Consider the following 15,317-nt stretch of genomic DNA (forward strand, 5'->3'; position numbering starts at 1 on the left):
AAAATTAATACAGAAAGTAGTTGCAGTCCAACCGAGTTTAAGTGTGTACGTACTTAAAAAATAACAGTCAGACAACATTTTATTAAATGAGATATTCCCTAGTCATTACGAAACAAAATATTAATTTTATTATGTGGAGAATAATTTACACAAGAATTAGCAAATATTTCTAACACAAGTGAAAGTACCATCTAACCTGTTTTTAAATTATTAAGTATATAGAGATGGCCAAATTCTGATAAAAATCATTCTCCACTTACACTGAATTTTCCTACAAACTAACCTAACAGACGGGAACAGATTCCAAAGATAGAAAACATTACATGTAACTATAATTTCAGGTGTTTAATTTTCAACCGTGCGTACTATCGAGACCACTAAATATTTGAATATTCACTAAACTGTGCGTTTATTGAATTATAATTTTTAATTATTTACAACATCTCTTATATTATTAGGTCGGGTAAGGGTAAACCGAATGGCTTAAAGTAGAAAAATTCGATATACAACTCGACCGTGATAATTTTAGCCGGACAGAAAAACAGCAGTAGAACCCTTCGTTCTGGAGGCGATATATAAATAAAAGAATGTTGCATTCACGCACACGAAGGCCCTATAGGCCGTAATGCCGACATTATTTACCGCCGAGACCGAACTTCATGAAGATGAGCTCCTTGCCCTTGCTCAGGATATCACCACCGGGCGCCGTCATCTCGGAAAACTTTTGCATGAGGTTAGGTTGCGAAGTTGGCGGTTGAGCTTGTGAAATAGGTTGCGCGGTGGGGGCCGGTACGACGGCGGGCCCGCCGCGGCGCGCGGGCGATGTGCTAACGGCCGTGGTGGTTCCTATGGGCGGCATGGCCGTGAGCGCGCCCGCGGAGCCCGGGGACTGCGCGGTCGGCGTGCTCACATTACCAGCGCTCGTGCGCGCGATCGTGCTCGCTTGCGGAGCGCTCACCGCGCCTCTCCCCCTCTGCTGCTGCTGCTGCTGCACTCAACATATAGAAGTACCATGAATAATTGATTTTAAAGTAGGGGCAAATTCTCTGAATGAACTATGACTCTGAATTACTTTGAATGGAACTAGCATCTGCTTGATTTTAATGCAATTTCATGATATCTAAATTCGCACTTCTATATTACTACGGCCTAATGTTAATGGGTATGTCTCAAAAACCATCAAGTCTGTTGTTCAGAAAGAGTAACTAATCTAGGGAAGTTGTTTTGATAATTTTAAATTTCTTTGTAAAGTACAGGAATCCCGTTTGATACAAATATTATAATTTCATGCATCAACCTAAAATACTTACAAAATACAATCATATACAATTTAAGTCATGCATTTACAATATTTACAATATACGAAAGCAAATTTGAAAAATAATAAATGAAATGCTCAATTTCTCAAATTTAATATTTATACAATCAATATAATATTTTTAATTCTATAGCAAGAAGCGACGTGAAATAATAATACGGTATTGCGAAACAACATGCTTAAGAAAACTTATACAAAAGAAAAAAGTATTTTTGCTAAACGATTACTTTCACGACATAACAGTTTTTATAATATTACAAGTGCACCGTTAAATACTGCTCACATTGACATTAAAGATCATAACTGTAATCGTCTAGTTGTGGACCACATTCACAAGCTTCAGAGACTTATCGACATAGTGAATGCGTAATGGTATATATGATGTAAGTGAAGTATACGCCAGTGTTGTTTTGTTCTAGTTCTGTATGATATGGCCCAATATGAAATGAAATCTAATGTGTATAAAAACGTCAATGATTAATCCACAAGTTTTGACCAAAAATATTTCCGGACGATTCGCCCTTTCGCTATACACTGGGCGTAGATGAAACGCAACATAAAAATAAAAAGAAGAAAATAATAGAGGAAAATGAAAACAGTGGAAATCAAATCTAAAAGTATGAAGTGGTAGTCGAACTAAAGAAAATGACTAGCATCATTGCATAATCTGAAAGTATTGTTGTGGGGTCAAACTGTATAAACGGTAACATTTTTACCTGAGAATTCGCCTGTTCTGGATTACTGGCGCATGTGTTGTGGTCTAACTGAGAAGGGGGAAGAGGGCAGGCATCTAGCAAACAGACAATACACACAACATATATAGTGACCACAGACAACCACTTGAATCTTGGATCACACTTCACGCACATCGTGGGCTCTGTGCAATGCTATGTTGCGTGTATTTGACCAGCCTACCTTGCGTGAGCTAATGTGACAGCTAGTTTGATAAAACAACAGGGAAATTGTGACAAAATAAAAACAGAATAGACAGTTAGAAAGATAATGCGAAAAAAAATAAAGTTGCCCTTAAGATATTGCTGAAAATAAAAACTTCGTTTAATTCTCTCTTTTGTGTTTCGTTGTAACTTTCAGTTTTCACGTGTACGTATAACTTCGATGTCTGTGACTGTGTAATCCAAGATAGTGTTTTTCAGCAAGTGTACACCAAGAGTCTTTGTGCTCCGTGGATTGCAACCGGACTCGCGTTAGAAATATTCATTTAATTTCGACGCTGTAAAATTGTCAGGTTATTTCATTGAAGTAATTTAAAGTTTATTAATGATTTTAGAGTAGATACTATTGATAGAAAAAAATCTATACTTTGATTAGCAACGCATATTTTGATAAGCGTTTAAACTCGCAAAGCGAGTCCTGTAGCAATCGTAAACCGTGTACAGAGAAAATGATAGAAGTTACCAGAGCAAAATAGCGAGCGTTTTTCAGTAGTCACACAGCAAGTCCAAGGTGCAAACATGAAACACTCAAAGCTCTTAGTAATCAGAATCAACCCTGATCGTCAGCTGAACTTACCTAATCGATCTTATTATTTTTTATCTAACAGGGAGAGTAACTATGACAGCGAATATTGAAAAGCCGTTCGCGGCTCTACACAATACATTACATAAAAGTATGATAAATCGTACCTGTTTTCCGGTGATGGTTTCTGGGTGCAGGGGCGACATTATCTCGTGGTGGAGGGGGAGGTCCTCGAGCTCCAGGACCGGTCGGAACGCCCCGCCCGCGTCCTGGTCCTCCCCCTGAAACACTTGTTCCTGCGATGGCTGTTCTACCACCAACCGCTCCAACACCTGTATTTGAAACAGATTTTTTTACTTACTATACTACTACTATACTACATAAATACTAAATCATTTACATTAGTTTTAATAATATATTGTCCCATGAAAAATGATTTAGTAATAAAACGAACTAATTTCCATTATTCTTGGCACGATACAGAACTTGTTACTTGATAACGATTTATGTAAAGTTTATCACAATAACTTTATTTGTTACTAGTAAATGTCCTACCTTGACCGGCTTGTCCCGCTGCTCCAAACTGGTCATTGGCTTCCGTAAGGAAATTACTGGGCACCAAACCTCTCATACCATCTATTTCTGCCATATAGAATCCATCGTCGTCCATATCACCATAAACGAGAATAATTTGACCCGTTTGAAAGCTTAATTCCGCCTAAAATTCATAACAAATTTTAGTACTCGTGGACTACTAAGTATATAGAGCAAACAAATGTGATAAACAAAGTAATATACTTTGCGAATAATAGATGGTGCTTGAAAAATAGTTTACAATTACTTTATATGTAATACTCACGTCAGCATCGACGTTTGGGCTAAGCTCCTGAGGGTCGTAGTCATAAAGAGCCACCATTCTTCGGACGGGTTGATTGGCATATGCATCTGTCCATCTATCCCGAGGCTTTGCGGCAACTTGCCCAGTAGCGTCTTGTTCTGACACTTCCACAACCATATTATGAGGGACATAACCACGCCGACCGCGGCATTCTCCCCAATAGAAACCATCAGCGTCTTTGTCTCCCCAAACCTATTGCAATAAAAGATATATTTTATTAAATTCAAACACTTTAGAATCGTCATTTTGCATTATTTGGACTAATAACAAAACATCACCGCCTCAGAATATGGATTAAAGAAACTTACCCGGCCTATTTCGTAACGTATTTCATCTATACATTTCGTAAAATTGTTTTTTTTTTTTATAGATATAAATATACTTCGATCATACAGACTGTGTCATTGTTTTTATGTCAAATAGCTTCGCTAAGTATATCAGAATATTCCGGCGTAGAAAAAAAAATAACACAAGTTATAATTTTGTTGTTATAAAATCCCTCCATCTCACATAAGGACTCTTTAATCGACTTCAAAAAAAGAGGAGGTTCTCAATTGGATTGTATTTTTTAATTTGTTTTTCTTCTTAACTTTTTACTGGGTGTGATAATTCTATGATACTTTTTAACCGACTTCAAAAAAGGAGGAGGTTACTTAATTCGACCATACATATTTTTAACCGACTTCCAAAAAAGGAGGAGGTTCTCAATTCGACTGTATTTTTTTAACCGACTTCCAAAAAAGGAGGAGGTTCTCAATTCGACTGTATTTTTTTTTATGTATGTTACATCAGAACTTTTGACTGGGTGGAGCGATTTCGACAAATTTTCTTTTAATCGAAAGGTGGTGTGTGCCAATTGGTCCCATTTAAATTTATTTGAGATCTAACAACTACTTTTCGAGTTATATCTAATAATGCGTTTTTACTTGACGCTTTTTTCGTCGACCTACGTTGTATTATACCGCATAACTTTCTACTAGATGTACCGATTTTGATAATTCTTTTTTTGTTGGAAAGAAGATATCCCTAGTTTGGTACCATAATAAGGAAACCAGGATCTGATGATGGGATCCTAGAGAAATCGAGGGAAACTCTAGAAAATCTGCAATAACTTTTTACTGGGTATACCGATTTTGATAATTCTTTTTTTGTTGGAAAGAAGATATCCCTAGTTTAGTACCATGATAAGGGAACTAGGATCTGATGATGGAATCCCAGAGAAATCAAGGGAACTTCTTGAAAATCCGCAATAACTTTTTACTGAGTGTACCGATTTTAATAATTTTTAATTTCATCGAAAGCTGATGTTTGTCATGTGGTCACATATAAATTTTATTGAGATCTGATAACTACTTTTTGAGTAATCTTTGATAACGCGCAGTTACTTGACTATTTTTTCGTCGATCTACGTTGTATTACTCGTCGATGTAATTGAAGTCGGTTTTTTTTCGTTTACGAGTAAACACAATTATTTTATGTATGTTCGGGGATAATTTCTTCATTTATGAATCGATTTTGATTTTGATTTTTGATACCAGGTGTTGGTACGATGATAAGGAAACCAGGATCTGATGAAAGAATCCTAGAGAAATCGAGGGCAACCCTATAAACTCGTAGTGACGACTAGTACGTTTGTTAATTTTTTTCGTCAACTTACGTTGCATTACTAATCTAATTGAAGTCGGTTTTTTTACGTTTGCGAGCAAACATAATTATTTTAAGTGATAGCTGGTGCTAATCATGTGGTCCTATTTAAATTTGATAGAGTCTTTCGAGTACTTTTTGAGTTATTCTTAATAATCCGTATTTAATTGACTGTTATCGACTACCTACATCGTATTACTTGTCGATGTAATTGAAGTCTGTTTTTGTCTTTTTTGTTTGCGAGCAAACACAATTATTTAGTTTTTATTGGCACTACAAATAAAAAGTACCTTAATTGTGTCTCCATCGCTGAAAGGTAGTTCTTCATCACAACTCTCTGGATTAGGACTCATTGTTGCTGGATCATAGTCAAACAACGCTACGAAATATCGACATCTTTTAGACTGTGGATGCCCCTGCTGTTGACGCTGGCCTGGCGGTGGGCCTCTAGGACCTATTGGTGGCCCAGGTCGTGGACCATATTGTTGATTAGGACCTTGTGACATTTGTTGAGCTTGCTGAATAAAAACAAAATTTATGATACAATCTGTATAAAGGTTGGAAAGATGTAGTACGTTGTGAATGTTATATTAATATTTTTTTTCCGATAAGCATGGAAAAAATATATTTTATTCTACCCAAAGACCTCTTTTTCGTGTGAGGGGAAGGGTCGCAGCTTAATCAATTATTCTGCGCTACAGCAAACTGGCGGATAATTTTTGTAATACGACGCTATTAGATATATCTATGATAAAAAACAGGGACTGGTAGGTTTACATGTTCGATTATTTACATGTATGGGTTCGATTCTCGTTCGGGATGAATATTTATATTTGTACAAATATTCCTTTCCAGTTCGGATATTTCTCCTTGTGGGTTTCCCCACCGTGCCTCAGAGAGCATATTAAGCCGTTGGTCCTGGTTCTTATAATAAATACCTGATATCGAACATCTAACAATTCGTAGTGGAGCAGCGTGGTGGATTCCAATTCTTCTCCTATATGGAAAATGAAGTCCAACAGTGGGATATTACAGGCATGATTACCCACCACCAATTCATGTCAATCCCCAGATTAAATAGTTGTACAATTGTTATATCCAGATCAGAAACAAATATTTATACAAATACAAATATCTGTCTAGAGTGAGAGTTGAAGACGGGACCGTGAGTATTTAGATAATTACTCTCATCACTACGTCATAGCGGATTTCATCGACTGACATTTATTTAATTCATTATTTTATAAAAAAAGGACTCAAATTTTAATGTAAAAAAATTTAACCTGATGAGGATTAGGTGGACGTCCTCTTTCATGGTGATTTCTAGGCGGAGGGTTCTGATACTGCTGTTGCTGACCGGTGTATTGATTAGGCTGGTTACTTTGAAACTGGCCGCCCTGTGGATAGGGGGGTTGCTGCGTGCCATGGTAGGCTTGTGTATTCGGGTACTGCTGACCCGAAGGCTGCTGCGACGCTTGTGCAGGTTGGGACGGCTGCTGCTGACGTCCGTACGTACCAAGACATTAATAAGGTTAGATTTTCCATATCAAAGCCCATAGCAATTTATTAAGCTTTACAGCCATATAAAATTTGGCATATGCGATCATAAGCAACAAATACTTTACCTTCCGTTTAACATAACATTCCGCTGAAACTATTAAATCCCCATGCATAACGGAAGCTAGCGTGCAGCACTTACATTTGAAACCATATATTATCCACAGCACAAAATTTCCGAAAGTCCATAGCTTAAAAAAACTGATAAATTTTTGAATTCAAATGTTTATATATTATTTAACAGATTCCTTGTTTCAACAGAGTAAAGAGTGAGTGAGAGGAGTACTGAGAACGATTCGAAGCCAAGACAGCATGCAGAAATAGACATACAAACACGCTGCGCATGCTCGGATGGTATGATTCTGTATCGAGTGCTCTGTGGGGGGTCTGTCTTCTGCCTAACAGTCGGGCGGTAAATTTACGTGTCACAAGACCTGGATAGTGTCGAACGTGAACCTGTGTAGTGTGTAGAACATCGAGGACGTGAAGATAACAACACAGAACAACGAAAAGTGAAAACATGTGTTTCGGAAGTTCCGCATAAAATTTAAAAGAGAGAAGAGAGCAAAGTGAACAGTGCTAGCACATGAAGAGCACATCGATGACAGCTAGGAGAGAGCGCAGACCTGCGGGCGGCGACGCGACGCCTCCTCATCCTCGCCAGTGGCCTCCACTGCTCCCTCTTTAGTGATTTCGATGGCCGGTATCCCCGATTGCTAATAGGTACCACATGGTCATTCAAAATTTCATTGATTACAATACATGAACATGAAAATGACAGTGGTCAAGAGTGAACTGATGATGATTATTATTTGTACCATTAACCGCTGAAGCTTGAGCTAATCAGATAAGCGGGCAACGATATAACCATGAAGTAGACAGATACACAAATCTATTTCAGTATAAGGCGAGAAATGTCGAGCAAGTGAAGCCGCGTTTTGAAGCCGAAGTGAAAATAAAAAATTGTCGCGTAAGCGTTCTCTTGATTCCAAATTTTCGACGTGATGTTGACGAATGAATTTTCGACTTTACATTTTATAATATAGGTCTGTATATGACTTATGAATGAAGTGTAAGTGATTTTATAACTTTTATACTTTATGAGATTCGTACGTATATGATGAGCAGTGTCATGGTTATTCAACAAAACTGTCTGGTATGTTTTTCAGTAAAATGTTGCTGTCCTGGATAAATTTATTCACTATTAAAAAATCATAAAACACATTTATTTTAAAGACCAATTTCATAAGGTTTTAGCATCTTTATTTAAAGTCTCAATCTAATTAGCTATGTTTTGTATGTTACTAAACATATGAAAGTTTTTTTTTAATTTGTTCAATAAACGAATATGCAATAAAATTAGCTAATAAGTACTTTTCTGCTACGGTTAAATATTTTATTTGTCTACTTTTATATGTACAGAAGCATACTTAAAATATTATTTTATGTATGGATTATAAATTGTCTACGTAAGTAAATACGCATATAACGATGCTATTAAAATACGAGCACACTGTGTAAAAATAAATAAATAAAACTAATAACATAAAAAAAAACACTCCCAAACTTAAAATTGTTTAAATTCTAAACAAAACGTGTCAAGAAGATGTTAAAAGAAATAAAAGTATATAAAAGACGTGTTAAAATTCCTTACCGAAGGGGTTATTTTGTCGAATATACTCTTTAGGAGACCTGTGCCGAATCCGCTCGTGGGCTACGGAAAGGTGTATAATAGTTATGTGAGAGAGAGAGAAGTTAGGGCATACGTTACGTGGCACGTTAACATAATGAGCTTGATGAGATCTGTCTGTGTCACAAAGTACAAGCTCTTTATTTGATCTAAGTATTCTGGTTTCTGTAGGGTGTCGTGCACTGTTAGGTATCGGCCAATAGCACTAGAGACTACAGATCTAGTCGCAAGCAGTATGCATTTAATTTTGAACGCTCGAGCCGAGTGCATAGCTAAAGATATGTAATAGTCGTAGGCGCGCGTGATTGTATTTAAACCGTTTGGCAGAGAACTACTCGACATTTAGAAGATGCCAGCGACAGAACCACAGGAGAGAGTATGTATAAAGAGTGCAGTTTGCAACACCGATATTACGATACGTGAAAAGCTATTTGTTTTTAAAGCTACATTGTCCAGTATTTGTTCAGTTACGATTACAACTGAAACCAAACTACGTTCGTAAAGTGAGCTGCCAATGAAACTTTTACAAATAGCTTTTACCGCATGTAGAGCATATGACATTGATTTTAATAAAGACAACTAAGAAGACACAAATGGAAAGACTGGATAAAATAAAAAATAAAGCTTTTTTATACATTATAAATAAATAAATAATATAAATACTGGCCAAATATGTTCGAATTTACACACAATATAATACGACACTGATATGCGAACTAAATATACAAAGTGCTGTGCCAACATTATACACAATTTAATGATGAAATAATCAGTAACACAAAATTAACATCATTATTATGTTAAAAAAGTAAATAAATTTCATAAACGAAGCGTTATAACTTATTTAGGAAACATATTTAAAGCTGAAAATTTAATATTGTTTCATTAGGTAATCAAGATTTAGGCTATTACTTTGTTTTACAGTTGAGTAAACACTTTCAAAAATATAAGTACAAAATAGGAATAAAAAGTTAAATAAATTTTCACCTGAGTCGTTTGTGGGTCATGTCGATTGCCCGTTGGAAATATTTCCTTATCCGATAGGTTCTCATCGTGTTCTATGACTTGTTGATGTTGTTGATAAGGCTGTGGGCGTTGGCCTCGATAACCGGCTGGTGGCTGATTCATAGCGGGACCAGGTCCACGAGGGACTCTCGAAGCGACCCCTCTAAGTACAGCAGGTGGTATAGGAGTTGGTGCACTGTCACTCGACTGGCTGTCCCGCGATTTGGTTCGCACCTGCAATTCATAATAACTGATTCCATTTGTTTCTAAGCTGTAATCGTGAAAGAAAATAATTAGCACACAATGCCTTGTGCCGTTGACCAAAATAATATATGCGTGTTTAATAACAACACAGCGCTCAAGTAGCCAGTCTAAGCCTTACAGTACTCACAGTGACACATTTTGGATTGAGGCCGATCAATTTGCCAATGTCGATGAGAGCATGATCACCCGTCGGAGAATCAACATCGGTCACCTTCTTCCCGTCGGCATACACTGCGTACCCAGTGACAGGCCCAGAAGCTGGAGGCCGAAGCACCGGCTGCCACGTCACAAGCAGTGTGCCGTCCTGAGGTCCAGCTTCCACCTGCGACATCGCACCAATCACCACCAACAATCCAGCTATTTTTGTAAGGCCAATTGGTTTATGACAATGTATTTATATATACTATTAAGCCACATCGAGGGAGGGTCGAAATAACAAAGGGAACACTAAGCTACCAACAACGTGAGCGAAGTCAATAAAAATTTGTCCTGGCGCTGGATTAATGGTTGCGATTGACGCGACTTCCTCGAAATTTTCCATGGTGCCGCGTGCTTTGAGGTTGTGATATATTACTTGAAGGGGTCAGGGTGTGTATGACTTGTGGAATCTTTAATGTTAGGATTTAATCACACACTTCGTGAGCGTTGAAAAGCATTCTTTAAGTGCGTTTGCTAAAATGTTGTTTAGTTAGGTATTAAATTGGAAAGCAGCTTTGTAATTTATTATTATTTACATAGCTGCTTCACTTTTTAGTCATTACCATCCAGATTATAGAAAATAAATATGAGCTAAATATTATAAGAGATAGGGTAGTATCTTCATATTACGGCGAGCAGGATGTGAGTGTAAAGTGTAAAAAATTTACGAAAGCATGCTTAAGTCATTTCATGCTGAATCAACTAAAAATCTTTATATACCATTATTTCATTAGGTGGATCTGGTAGGCCTTTAGGTAAGGTTCTGAAGTCTGTATAAGCGCCAGGAGCCTCTTCAATCGGGACTCCAGGAGGACCCGCCCGTAAGTGCTTAGCTCTAACTGTCACTCGATATTGTGTGCTTGGCGACAGGCCGGTTATTGTATGCCGATAAACACCTGGTTTTACAGTTCGAACCTAAAATATTTTTCAGACAAAATTGATGATTTAGTTATAGGATTATATTGTCTTAGTATTTTTTAAAATATAAATATATCTTACTTCAACATTATTGACACAGACAACGTGTTGATGGTTAGAATTCGCTGGTAGCCATGATATTACAGCTTGAGAACAGGTAACTCCACTAGCTCTCACACAGGTAGGTCCCATATTGCCGGTGTCTCTTCCTATTACCATAGTGCACGCAGCATCTCTTGAGGTACGCCTTGTAGCTGTTACTGAACGGACGCTAATTCGATGTGGCTTTGGAAACATAATACACTTAGTCAATGTAGAAGTAAACGTACATTAGGTAACATCGTGTAAACGCAATTATTGTCAATTTCGAAAAAGTAATTGAGAAAAATATTAAAAAACTAAACGTAATGTTATAGAAAAAGAAAAATAAAAAAATTATACAATACCTAAAATATATATAAATAATAATAATGTTCATATATAAACAAAAATTCTAAAAGTATTGACTTACTCGATTAGCGTCTACGCCTTCAACCAAAGCACGTGTGCGTTCCGTCGCTTTGACCGTAGTTTTCAAGACGCCATCGACGTAAACATGGTAACTTTCAATGTTTGCTTGTTGAACCCCTTCTGGCGCCGTCCAACCGATCAGCACCGATTTGTTGAGCTGTCTCTCGAGGGTGAGCTGGCGCGGTGCAGGCACTAGCGACGAGAAAAACAGCTCGGCTGTTCAGGTCCGAGGGTTTGATCGCGAGTAGGAGTTAGCCAAGCAGGCGAAGTGCGTGTGATATGCCAAGAAGCGTGCAGCGAAACCCGATGTTATAGGATAGGGCAGTTAGGAAAGGATAAAGGTTTTGTATAGATTTCTATAACTACATTATACAAAAAAAAGAGTGATTCGACTTAAATTCTGCTAAGGCAGATATACTGTTTGGCATTCACTATTTATAAATTAAGCACCTAATTATTAGTGCTGCATTATATGTGGATGTGTTAGCATGCGAATGTTTAAATGTGTTGATAGTAAAAATCTGAAACTTCATAGAATAGAAAATACTATTAAACATTATAAAATTTTGAATAGGGTATAACCTTAAAAGCTCTAAGTACTACGGTGTGATTTAAGTGGGATTTATATGTGTTAGACTAAATTATTTATAATTTACTCTAATTTTTTAATGTAATAGTGTTAAACTAATTTCGTTTTAATGGAAACACTATCTTACCATTATCATCATCTTCAGGCCCTTCACTAATGTCTGCCATTTCACTAAGGCGTGCCACATCTCTACTAAGGGATAAATCACTTATAGCTGTGGTTGCAGTTTCATCAGCATCACGTAAAGTAGCTACGACGGCCTAATGATGCAATAAATATGAAATAAGAGCTCTTATTACAATTTCGAAATTGAACTCTGTGTGTATGTATTACGATTGAATTAAAAATAAAGTTACACCGAAAATGTAAATATTAAAGAAAATGTTTTTATAGACAAAACATGTTCTTGTAATAATTTGTTGAAATAAGTCTGTTTTTGAATTTCAACCGTAATTACACATTATTTAATGTATATTTAATACATCACCAATCTCGCACTTAGTTACCTGATGAAACTCTAAAAGATCATCTCCAACTAGGCGTTGAACGAAATTGGCAGGTACAAGACCACGTCTTCCGTCTAGCAATTCAGCATCAAGCATTGTTGCATTTGGGTCGGGTGGACCCCATACTAGCAAATAATCACCAGCGCATATAGACAATTCTCCCTCAGTATTTTCGACACTAAAAAAACATTTTATTTTTACGTCTGCAAACGTTTTGAAACAGTTTTAATAGCACAAATAACGTACTCTGGTGGTTCATAGGAAAACCTGGCGATGTAAACGCAACAACGACCTTTTCCTGGTATATCCAACATGTCAACTTGTGGCTCAGTTGGTGCACCGCCATTCATATAATGGGTATTTCGTACTAAAATTTAGAAACAATAAAAATTTAAGCACAAACAAATTTAAACAAAAGATAAATATTTATATTTTTATATGTTTTTAAGATTAAACAACATACCATCTACGTCCAAAATATTATTTGGTAAAAGTCTTATAGCTCTCGGACCTCGGTCATGAAGAAATGTATCTAAATTTCCTATTCTATCAGTTCCAAATTGGCTATCTAATCCTAAGTTCCAAGTAGGTTGATGTGGCGTTACAGGAGTTGCAGCTCTAACTATAGGGTTATTGCTTGCTCCATATCTGCTTAAGCCGAGGTCAATTTCATCGATGGGTTTAAGTTTAATATTCATCGTATTTGTTCCCAAGCCACTTGATAAAAGAGGGTTCGTATAGGTTCCAGCGCCAGTTCCATAAGCATTTGATCCTGTTAAACTCGTATTAAGACCTCCAATTTGTGTTCCTCCCGTTAAATTAGATAAGGTATTTCCTAGAGCACCGGGTATATGGCTTTGAATGCCAGCAAGGGTACTTGTTAGTCCTCCAGATAAACTAGTTGGTGGGTTATTTAAACAACTAGAAAGTCCCGTTCCGGCCATGGTTCCAGTGATAGATGGACCGACTAAGGTGGCTCCCAAACTCATAGCGGATACATTTCCCGTGATATTTTGAAGATTTGACTGTAGCCCAGCCAGAGTACTGGAAATTTGACTGATATTGTTTACGAGGGGAGCAGTAACGGGGTTTGTAAACGTGACTTGATGAGAATTAGACAAACCAAAGGAAGCAGGTACAGGGTTTGAGTAGGAAGGATTGTGTGCACTCATCGAGTAAGCTACAGAGTTGGAACTAGGGGCAGTGAACTGTGAGGTGGCGTGGAGTGAAGAGAGAGTAGGCATAGTGTTGCTCTGACACAGGGCTACATGGCCTGTCACGCTAGTATACGAATGAGGCAAAGGCGACGGCGTTGGTGAATGAAATTCTCCCAGCGCCTGATTAGATCCACTTTGTTGAATTCCTATGCAAAAAAGTAATAGATAATCTCAAGTCTTTTATAACGACATAAAATATTTTGGTTTAATTGTTATCTATTTACTAAATATTTATCAAAAACACATCTAACTTACGTATAAGAAAAATAGAATAATATCTTACCATGTGTAGTGGACCTAGAATGTTCCAGCTCAGCTAGAATTCGGTTGTCTTGTTCTATCTTTGCCATGATCCGTTCTATCTCAGAGGCGGGCTGAGCAACTGACGTCGTCCAGGTCGCAGTTGTTGAGGTGCCACGGGCGCGCATCGCCGATGACAATTCTAGCTGTAGCTCTTCACAACGAACTGTTTCCAATGCAGCCTCGAATTCAAAAATATTACTAATTACTTAGTATTCAAAAAAATTACTTCAAAGGATTACCATTCGCCATTAATAGATAACATCGTTATAAAATTAGGAATAATTCTCTCGTTTCTTTTACGTTATAACCATATTCACAGTTTTTGGTTTTACACATTGGTCTTATCTTAATATATATAAATCTCGTGGCACAATGTTTGTCCTCAATGGACTCCTAAACTACTTAACCGATTTTAGTCAAATTCGCACACCGTGTGCAGTTTGATCCAACTTAAAAGATAGGCTATATTTTATTTTGATATATTATGTTATTATTATATTTCAGGAAAAAATAAGGTGATACGAAGTTCGCCAGGTCAGCTAGTGTGCATATAATTTTAATAATTCGATTATTAGTGGCAAATCAAAAACTACGCGTTAAATCTTGAAAAAAATTTAAAAAATGGGTACACCTAGTACTAATGTATGAGGTAACACAGGTGAAAACAAAACGATCAAATTGAAAAAACTTATCCTCCTTTATTGGAAACGGTTAAAGAATTTTTATATTTAAATATTACCTTCTTCTCCAACTCACGTACTCGTGACTGTAGCTGTTCGACGTTATGCGAGTCGTGCGGCGATCGCTGTGCGTTCCGCAGTTGTGCGAGTGCGTCCGCGTGTGCGCGCTCGGCGTCCGCACGCGCCCGTTCCGCCTCGCGCAGCCGTCGCGACAGGGCGTCCGTTTCACCCCCGCTCGACATGTTGTAGCTGCTCATTTTCTGGATACAATTAATATCATTGTATGCTTTATATACAAACACACTTATACTTATATATATAATTATATGAATCACCGAAATAGATCAAAAGTCTGGGAGGATAAGTCATTTCATAAAATTTGTAACTTCCTTAGCTTATAAAGTTTAACTCATAGTGGCTTTGGCAGATATCAAGTATGAAAAAATATATGGCGATATGAAGTTCGCCGGGTCAGCTGGCTATTCGATCGATTTAGTATTTTTTTTTACTATTTGAAGAAAAATTTGATATATCGGTTATCATA

The 15,317-nt window shown here is 37.2% G+C and overlaps 1 protein-coding gene across 1 annotated transcript; it reads right to left on the reverse strand.

Moving 5' to 3' along the window:
• Positions 1-634: 634 nt before the first annotated feature.
• Positions 635-15,015, reverse strand: LOC123663731 (RIMS-binding protein 2). The gene is made up of 20 exons (XM_045598397.1): positions 14,833-15,015; positions 14,074-14,272; positions 13,037-13,936; positions 12,820-12,940; positions 12,574-12,751; positions 12,195-12,327; positions 11,480-11,694; positions 11,050-11,253; positions 10,771-10,965; positions 9,980-10,174; positions 9,571-9,822; positions 8,548-8,607; positions 7,520-7,609; positions 6,620-6,835; positions 5,627-5,854; positions 3,654-3,884; positions 3,350-3,512; positions 2,962-3,126; positions 2,035-2,108; positions 635-988 (listed from the first exon to the last, which is right to left on the reverse strand). Exons 1-20 carry the CDS (start codon positions 15,013-15,015, stop codon positions 635-637), a joined length of 4,356 nt encoding a protein of 1,451 aa, XP_045454353.1.
• Between the last annotated feature and the right edge of the window lie 302 nt (positions 15,016-15,317).

The sequence above is a fragment of the Melitaea cinxia genome, chromosome 20 (genome assembly GCF_905220565.1).
Source record: "Melitaea cinxia chromosome 20, ilMelCinx1.1, whole genome shotgun sequence".
Classification (NCBI taxonomy): domain Eukaryota; kingdom Metazoa; phylum Arthropoda; class Insecta; order Lepidoptera; family Nymphalidae; genus Melitaea; species Melitaea cinxia.